The sequence below is a fragment of the Hyposmocoma kahamanoa genome, unplaced genomic scaffold (assembly GCF_003589595.1).
Source record: "Hyposmocoma kahamanoa isolate Upper Pololo Valley unplaced genomic scaffold, ASM358959v1 63, whole genome shotgun sequence".
In the NCBI taxonomy this organism is placed as follows: domain Eukaryota; kingdom Metazoa; phylum Arthropoda; class Insecta; order Lepidoptera; family Cosmopterigidae; genus Hyposmocoma; species Hyposmocoma kahamanoa.
This window is the reverse complement of record NW_020653851.1, coordinates 164,777-175,145: the sequence shown is the minus strand read 5'-3', so window position 1 is coordinate 175,145 and position 10,369 is coordinate 164,777. Positions and strand designations below refer to the sequence as shown.

General features: G+C 38.0%; 1 protein-coding gene across 1 annotated transcript in view; it reads left to right on the top strand.

Annotated features, from left to right (window-relative positions):
* Positions 1–443: 443 nt before the first annotated feature.
* Positions 444–10,369, top strand: part of LOC113229900 — a 48,110-nt gene continuing 38,184 nt past the window's right edge. The window contains exon 1 of the mRNA XM_026463591.1: positions 444–768. Coding sequence (XP_026319376.1) covers positions 503–768 — 266 coding nt within the window. The 5' untranslated portion in view covers positions 444–502. The remainder of the gene's footprint in view (positions 769–10,369) is intronic.

The window sequence follows — 10,369 nt, the reverse complement described above, 5'->3', positions numbered from 1 at the left end:
CGGCGGAATATATTACATGTTAAGAAAATATTTTTTATTAAGTGGCGCTAAAAATCCTGGATTCGTCCCCGTCTTAGCACAAATTTGGAAAAATGCATCAATTTAGCTACAACAAAAGATTAAATTAGATCAAACTTCGGAAGTTCCTTCCTGTCTTTTTAACAGGGAAAAGTGATGCTTCCTTACTTTTTAAACGATTAGCACTCTAAACATTAGACAATACCCTATCGGCGTCTTCATCCGCGTTGCGGCATTGTAGTTGGCCAAACTTTTTTTTGAATGCGCAGTCATATAATGGACGTCACGCGGGTATAACTCGACTATTTGCAATACTCGTTACAGCATTCTAATTTGATTGAACTCGTTGGCGTCGCAAATTGGTTGGAGTTGCATTGTTTTGTTCGCGCGGTCGGCGGCTGGCAAAACGTTCCGTTCGTACGTCCGAGCGCCAGTTACCTAGCAGCTGAGATTGACAGCTGTCGTACGATAGTTTGTTTGCGAGATGTCATCGAATATAGTTAACGAAAAATATCAAAACGACGGTAAATTGAACGGTTTGAGTGTGTTTTCCGATAAGAACTTGGCTCCGATCAACGGACGGTACAGGAGCAAGAGTTTGTCTAGTGATAAGTTGAATAAGACGAACGCTGATAGGACCGCAATTCTGGAGGATGTGGAGACGAACCACGTTTCTGATAAATCTGAGACTCCTGGGTGTCTAGTGCAGAACAAAATTATGCAACAAGGATCACACAATACGATGAACGGGTGAGTGTGTGAACCAAGTTTGTTTATCTTTGTTTAGCGCGGTTTTTTCGTCACCACCTCCGCGATCTTTTGACAGGACTAGTCTCATGAACTTGAAATGCGTTCATGAATATTTTTATAGACGACCCTCAAATATATTTTTCAATGTTTCAATATTACAATCGTCACAATAAACGATATTATTTTCTGTAAACACGTGTATTGTACAAAATAAAAAAAACTAAAATAATATTTTATTATTAATAAACTAGGCTGTATGGCAAAGATCCCTGTATTCTTACAAAAATAACTGATGTAAATATAAAATCATTTATTTCTCTACCTATATATTTGTTTATTATATACATTTAAATACCAAAGGTACCACATTTAACTGTTTATTTAATCTAAATAAAACTGATGCGCCTATTGTAATCACAAGAATGAATAATAGAGGCAGGTACATGATTGTGTGCTTACCTCATATACACACATATATCTCTCAATGTAGAGCAAGGGTGAAGTTGTGTAGTTAAAAGACATTCACAGGGTTAAAGAGTGGATATTTGAAATGGGAAGCCCATGTAGAAGACTTGCAACAAAGACATAACATTTTTTCATATCTATTACTCTGTACTTGAAAAAAAAATCTTTGTCTTGGTAATTGTTTAGACTTAATAATAATGTATCACATTTTTGGGGTTTCACAAGCTGTTTTCTGAGTCTATATTTGTGTAATATTTGTTTTTCAAGCAAACCAACATTTCAGGCTTTCGGGGTCCCATAGCTGACTCAGTTAGTCAGCCAGGTCAGAAAAAATAGTTTCATACATACATACTCCTACTCCTGTCTTCCAAAATAGTTTCACTTCCAGTAATAATTTATTTCTTTAAAAGGGTACTCTTAAAAACAAAAAGAAAAATTGGAGATATCAAAACATTAGGACATATGGACCCTTCAGTTTTCAAGCCTATATAGATGATATGAAATTTATTTATTAACTATTATTTTGGAAGAAATATTCTGCCTATTCCTCTCTTATAAAGTTATAACTAAAAAATGTGACACAATTTTCGCACAAATAGATTATTTATATTAGAACATATGACTTAAATTAAGCAGTGGAGGCCCATTAGTAAAACAACCCAAACCTAAAATTCTGAATCGAAACTGTAAATAACATATTATTGCCAAAATTTTAAGTTAAGTCTATCTGTGGCAAATAATAGTAATAATAATAACGCAACACACTCATAGCCCTGCACTAGGGAAACCCTAAGTCGCAGGTGCCAAGGACACATGCACAGACAACCACAAATTACATCCAAACTCACGAGAGAAATAAATGTAGGCCATACACATATTTCAAGAATCAAGCCTAGGACCTCTGCGTGGCAGTCCAGCATGGTAACTGTTCATCATTGACAATACAATTATTTGTTGTCTATTTAAGATAGACTATATATATTATTATAAAAATTATAATTATATATATTATAATAATATAATATACTAACAGCTTATGGTCTCCTATAAGACCGATTGCATGTTGGTAAAAAAACAAAACAAAAACAAACACAATGCCAAATTAAAAATGCAATCAGTAAAAATCTGTTTGAAAAATGTGAATTTTGAAGCAGTACAGGTCCTTCTCAAAGAGTTCATCCATGGAACTTCTGCCACTTTACCAATTTCTGCCACCAAGCAGTAGTGCAACCATTACTGTTTCGGTTTTCAAGGGTAAGGGTGCTGATGAAATTATAGGCACAAGGAACTTTCAACTTATGTGTCAGGGTGATGGGCGCAGTAGCAGTACCCCTCAGATCTTTCAGATTTAAAGCTCTGTAATTAAGTAAGTAACTACCGCTTGACGTCAGGGGGTCAACTCTCGATCTCCGTCCGAAACAATTATTGTCAAATAAGTAATATTCGACAAAATTAAAAGACAAGTATCCAGTATGAAGCTTCATTCGCATCACGCGTCGCAAGGAGCTCTACTGCTACTAAATATTATTTTGTTGTTACAATACAATTGGCTTGTTATCTATTTATTTGGGTCAATTGCATGTAACAGTGACAATACACGTAGTATCGTTTTTACGCACTTTAGTGGCAGATTTGCTGAGGAACTAAGCAAATTTTGTTATTTAATCAGGACATTTAACAATGCGTCGATTTGAGCAAATGTAAACTGACCCAAATGAAATTAAGAAAAGGATAAAACGTATCATTTTAGTTACAAATGTGTAGGTACTGCTTAAAACTTTTAGTCTAGGGGCATTGACTTACAAATAAATGGACGACGGGTCTAATACAAAAACCACGAAAAAAATGTCTCAAGTCAACCTATTTAAACGTAGTGACATGTAAAGCAATATGAAAAAGCTAAAACGTTGAATTGAAATTGTAATGTCATCGCAGTACTGTCTAATTTTGCTGGCTTCGCTGTCAGTCGAACAAACGAAGACTAAAGCGTGAATGACGCTCTGTATACGATTTTAACGCCCTATAAGTTCGGACACTTTTTAGCGCGGACCCGACGTCCATATAATTGTAAGTCAATGTCTAGGGGCTTTTTTTTAGGGGGATTAATTTAACTAACAAAGCTAAAATTAACACTTTTGCCCTTTGACTTTGATTACTGTGTCCTGTATTATTGTACAACTGACATTGTTAGTTTAATCCAATTACGCTTCATTAATTATCTTTAAATTTTATTTAGCATGAATTCTAAAATAAAATTGTATTGCTAAAAGCAAGTTAGAGGGAAACGAAATTGAAAATGATGGTGCAATGTGCAACAGCGAAAAACAAGCAGTGTTACCAACTAGAGTAACGCTAATGTCGCTAGACAGAAGGCTTAACCGTCGCTAGTTGTCGCTAAAACTATATTTTTTCACTTTATTCGAAAATTCTACTCTTATGGTGCTCATCATAAAGTTCGCAGATAAAAGACCAGGCCCATATCTTTCAACTTAACTTGTGATTATAGTGCCCTTCTCTATTAACATCTTGATTATACGGGACGATATAGTACTATAACCTGTGCAAGCAAGCCCGCGGGGGACCTTAAAAGTTTAGATCCTGAACCTAGATCAGCCCGTGGACAGGGTTGTCAGACAGTTGTCACGGACTTCATCCGGTGCTCAAAAGGATAGTGCCTTGGGTGAGTGACCCCGGGTGCACGTAATGTACCCTCCCTATCTTCCAGATAGGTATCGGAGCAGTTGGCACGCTCACTTCCCGTTATGCATTGCACAACTAGCAGTTGCCACCGCTAAGGCGTTGAATCTAAATTCAACTACCAACTCTTCTCCCTGGTGATGTAGCTGTAGGCACTCTCACTTCCCGACGCCGAAGCACCTCTCCTCTTCCAATACAACCTTACCATTGAGTAGAAAATATATGAGATAAGGTAAAATCATATTAAATGTTAGCAGACGACACCTAATTAAAAAGACGTCAAAAAGGTAGCAAAATTTTTCTTGTCGCTAAATAAAAACAAAATGTCCTTTAATCTAGCGACAAAATCGCTAAGTTGGCAACATTGAAAACAATGATAGTAGGTACAAAAAGTCTGACTCCACCGCTTTCGTTCAGTATTTTTAACTTTTGACAAGTGTCAACTTTGAAATGTGGAAAAATATACCTAGAAAACTAGACAAATAATTATTATATTATTAATACAAAGATGGGAGACTTGAAAACCGTGCGAGACCGCTATGCTAACTAAGCCACGGAACGAACCAGCGGACCTTACGAATTGTTCTACTTCTTGACGACTTTTCGTTGTATCGCCATCTGTTGTAAGTGACTAGCTGGTGAAGTGGTGCGTCCACTAAAAACAAATAAATAAAAAAAAACAATCTGTACTTTTCGTGGTATGTACCTATTAGCAAGTAATAAGACAAGTAGTACAAATCCCAGTTTGGTGTCCGCAACTCGACGTCAAGGCGCCTATTTTGCGTGTGGTGGGTGCAGGGCCCTACTCGTGCCACCCAAGCTCCTCCAGGAATCTTAGCAATCTCCTCGGTTTGCTGAAGATTTCGGGGAGCTACCTCGGCACTCCAAGGCACTTCGCCCTGTAGTTGGCCACGCCACCGTAGTAGAATGTGCGCAACCGTTTCCTCTCCCTCCTTGCACGGTCTGCATATAGGGCTGTCTGTGATACCGTGCGGCAGTAAGAGTGCGAAGCTCTTGCCTTTTAAGTTTAATTAATTTTCGAGATAGACTGGCGTTGAGCGTTGGTAGTGCTTCCCTGCCTGTCTACAAACCGTAAGGACTGTCCATGTATTATTATGAGAAGATTTTGTTTCTTTGTAGATAGATCTTCTTGACCATTGGTAGGGGACACTATGAGTTCTGGTCCTAAAGCGTCCGTCTCCGACCCTTTTCTGGCTAGTTCATCTGCTGCGTCACTACCGCTGTGTCCTTTAATCCACTGTAGAATTACGTGGTTGTGTATATTAGGGGGTCACCAAACTTATTGACTCGGATTCGTCTTGATGCGATCGTGTTTAAACATACTTGTCGCATTAAGCTGATTTGCCGTTAACGCGATGTCTATTCCCATTCTCCGTTCGACATCCTTTTTCCGACACCTGATGTTAAGCGACGATGTGACCGACGATGGTACGCGTTTGCCAAAAAATGCCTATTCACTCTAGCCTTGAATAGCTCTAAATTGTACTTTTCGGGAAATACATTAGAGAATATAGATATAAATACATACCGGTAGAGCATTCCATTCCTTTGCCGTACGCATCAGAAAGGAGGAAGCAAAGCGCTTAGTGCGAATACGTGGAATATCAACGACATAAGAATGGAGTGCTCCGGACCTTCTAGTCGACCGAAGGAGGAACGGTGAGGTTGGAACTAAATTGAAAAGTTCCTGCGTACACTCCCCGAAATGTATCCGATAGAAAACCGACAAGCAGGCTACTTTTCTGCGATGGTCGAGATTTTGTAGCTTCGACTCCACAAGAGAATTGTTGTTAATAAGTCTCTTTGCTTTTCGCTCCACCGAGTCCAAGGCAGCTAACGGGCAGAGCCGTCCCAAAAGTGGCAGCAGTACTCCATACACGATCGAACTTGTCCTTTATACAGATTTAAAAGCTGTTCAGGTGTGAAGTACCGCCTAACCTTGTAAAGTATACCTAGTTTTCTGGCAGTAGTTTTTGCCAAGCACTCGAATGTACTGTCAAATAAGTAATACTCAGCCAAATTACAAGATGATGCTGAGTATGAAGTTTTATTCGCATCATGCGTCTTTTATTTTTGTCGAGAATTACTTATTTGACAGTAAGGGATAAACCATACTTATCGACGCGGAATCGCATTAAAAGCTTTATGTTGATGGACGTAAGAACGTAAAGGACGTTATACATTTCGCAACGGTTCGTACGAACGCGGGTCGATACAGGTCGGCGACAAATCTGCGTCCTGCGAATTTCCGATCGCGTCCGTACGCATGCCGACGACGGTAGACCCTAGTTTAGACACAAATGATTGGCGCGCGTCGGCGGCGAATAGGCTTAATGCGACAAGTGTGGTTAAAACATCATCACTCAAGCCGATTCCGCGTCGATAAGTGTCGTTTATCCCTAATTGTTTCGGACGGATGTTGGCCGGAGAGCGATAATGCAGGGCCAGGATCCGTCGTCGTCAGTGTGGGTACGGACGCGATCGGAAATTCGCAGGAAGCGGAGTCGTTACTGACCGATGTCTGACCAATGTCTTTTTCGCTCTTAAATTCACGGGCATAAAGCTTTTTCTGACTGGCTTAATGCGATTCTGCGTTAATAAGTGTGGTTACTCCCTTATGCTATGGTCATAGTGTTCACAAGTTCCAGTTACTACTTTAATGTTAACTGTCAGTGGTTTTTAGATGTAAATTAGACTATATACTGTCAACGAGTATTGTTAAGTAGATTTTGACTCACATTGTCAAATCTATTTACATACAACTTGAATATAATATCTATGTTTTTCTCAAACGGTCAATGCCCAAAGCTCTTTGATCCAAATTCCGCATTCTATCTTTGGCCGGTGATCGACTCAACGTTTTTTTGTGACTATAACTTACTCGTACATGTTTAGTTATAAGTACTGTAAGTGTAAGTTGTACAAAATAAATAAACACTCGTAGACAGCTCGTTTTTTTTTTATAATATCAAGTGACAGGACGGACAAGTCGTGCGCCTTATGGTAAACTACACGCCTGTCCATAACAGTTGCATTGCCAGTAAGAACTTTAAATCGCAAGAATTTGAGGGGCACTGCCACTGCGCCTGTCACTCTGAGACATAAGTTGACAAGTCTCATGTGCTTGTAATTTCACCAGCGCCTTTATTACCCTACAAAACGGAACATAGCAATGCTGACATTACTGCTTGGCGGCAGAAATAGGTAAGGTGGCAGTACTGCCCTGGACGAACTCTTTCACAAGGAGCTCTACTGCTACTGGGTTCGTATCTTATAGAGTGATTATTCAGGAGATCGCAAAACTTTCTATTTATTATAAATTTCTTATCAAGGGTGTCAATTTCGATGCATTGCTTTAAGAACAGGTAAAAGCCAGTGTGTGAATACGAAGGAGATGTGATGTGAAATCAACCTGATCCATTTTTTATATTTCAGTAACTTTGTGTTTTAAGATACGAGTTTGAGAAAGTAAGACGATATATGATGGATGACAGACGAGGTTACGTAGAGTAGAGAGTAGTATAACAACGACACGTCACCTCAAATTTTCTATTCGAAAATGACCTTTATGCGTAAGACGTAGAACTTTTCAGTGACATTGAAATGACCGAAATGCTACTTCGAATAACTTTGTTATAAAAAAAACCCGACCTCAAAAGTTAGTGAAATTACATATATATTTGTTATAATTATTAAAACAAAGATCGAACACTCCGGTATCGTCTGGCACGGTATGTAAGAAGACGTCGGTTCGAATCCGACCGGATCGAAGGAATTTTTTCTGAGTGTTCGATCTTTTTCTTAGGTTTTCGCGATTGTTACACATAGGAATGAAACTATTTTTCCGGATTTAAATCGCGTATATTTGTTTTTTCAAACAAACCGACGTTTCGGGCCCTTTACAGGTCCCATGGTCAACCGTGAAAAATTATAAAAAAAGCACACAATAATTAGAAAATTAACAATTCATTATATAATATTGTTGTCATTAAATTACATATCAAATATCATTCTCCATCAAGGATCGTCATAAGTTGATAACAGTTATACAAGAGTATGTTAATGCGGTAAAAAATAGAATAAAAATATAAAAATAGAAAATACTGAATTCGTTACAATTTAAAGTCCATAAATTCTTTTACAGAGTATATAGGATTTTTCAAGAAAAAGTCTTTCAGCCGGCGCCCAAATGTTTCGTCAGACGGTTCAAGTCTGAGAGTAGCGGGTAAACGCTCATAGTAAGTAGGTCCGATGACACGCGAATAAACCGTTGATACAGCGTCGTCGTGCAAGTTATTGGCATTAAATCTGAACGCTTTTTAAATCTAATCTCAAGGGATACGGTGTGAAAAAAAATGGAAGTTTATTTAGACGCTAGCTATCTATTACTACTATATTTATATCTATTACTATTGTTGATTTTCGAGAATAGTGCAAAGTAATTTTTTTTTTATTTGTTACACATACCTACAAATTTATGTTATGCAAATATCGCGTACACGCGAATACACGCGCCGACGCATGTCGCCAGGCGTTGTAGTTGAAAAATGTGTGAGTTGAGTCTTAGATGTGTAAAATTTTATTGTTAATAAGACACCGACCTTTCCATTGGTACAAAATAATCACGTGACAACATTTTGTCGGTATACGATTCGTTTTTTTGGCATTATACAAAGCTTTGGCCATTGTAAGCAAACCAATCTAATTAGTGCCTAAGAAAATAAAAAAGCAGAGGTTCCAAATAGTTTTTTTTAAATTGACATATTATTTGCATTTTTTAATGATTTTTACAGTATTCGCTAAACCACCATATTGTAAGTTCTATTGTAAACATTCACAAGAACGAGTACGATCCATTTATTAGAGTTTTTGTTATGTTATGAGGTTTTTCGTATTGTTTCGTGTTAAAATTAATTTGTTATTGTTGAAGATTTTCGTTATATTTTTTGTTACAGTTTTTGTTGTTTCCGTCTTTCGAAAATGGACTATTAAGCCCAAGTAGCTGGAAACGCAAGGACCAAAGTCTGTCTGCCTGTATCTATTATTTTAATTAGAAGTAGAGCTTCTCGTGAAATAGTTTGTGTGAGGGAGCATTGCCACCATACCTGTTTCTGCAGCCAAGTAGGAATGTGAGCATTTCAGTGTTCCGAAACTACAGGCACAAGAAACTTGTCAACTTTACGTCGCAGGGTGACGGGCTCAGTTGTCACTTCTCTTCAGGTCTTTACTAAACAACTTTAGAAAGATATATATTTGACATACACACGTAAAAAAGTACAGTCGAATCGAGAACCTTTTTTACGCACTGTTTAACTTTTTTAACGCACACACTCAACATAGCCCCGCACTAGGAAAACCGTGTGTCGCGGGTGACATGGACACACACAAATTACACCAAACTCAGGAGATAAATAAATGTAGGCCATACAAATATTTCTTCCGGCCCGGGAATCGAACCTGGGACCTCTAACCGTTCGGCCACAGAGGCAGTAAAAAAATTATAATACTAAGTCGTCAATTTAACTGCCTTTGTGGCCGAACATTTTACCATGCTGATCGGCTGCGCAGAGGGCCCGGGTGAAATGTTTTGCATGGCTTTCATTTATTACTCTCGTGAGTTTGGGTGTAATTTGTGCTTGTCTATGTGTGTCCATTGCAACTTAATTTCCCTAGTACGAGGCCATGAGCGTGTACGTAATCATTGTTATTATAATTTACATGGGTTAGTAAAATAAAAGTAAATATAAATGCAACTGTTCCGGTTGTTCGTTACATAATGCTCAATGCGTTGACCGTTTGCATTGTTGTTGAATGTGCTACGCTGAAACGGCCGAGCGCGCCTGGGGGTCGCAAGGTCTCGGGTTCCTTTTATTTACAATTGTCATGCCATTATTAACAATAGGTACAGTTACCTTTGATGTGCATAAATATCCCTTATCTTTATCCACTTCAGAGATTGCCTTGTTATTTCAAGTGGATAAGTAGGTACGCTGTAAGATTACTAGTGTATGTGTAGTTATTTTAAATTATAATTTTCTTGTGGGTATCCGTTCATAGGGGTTCAAAATAATAAGCTAAACTAAGATATTCATTAATGAGTGCTTTATTGTGTGAAATTGAAATTGGAATTGAAAAAATATATATTTTGTGGGTAAGCAAATTACGCTTTCAATCGTTACATTGATTACTATATAATTCGTAAGCGATGCAAAAGCGGTGATAGCCCAGTGAAAAATCAGTTACTTCCTAAATGAGAGGTCGAAGGGTTTTAATTCATATGGCATGTACAGTCGATGCTTGACATTGATAGTTATTATTAATTGGTTGTTATTCATAGGAAATTAAACTATTTTTCCGGATTTAAATCGCGTATATTTGTTTTTTCAAACAAACCGACGTTTCGGGCCCTTTATAGGTC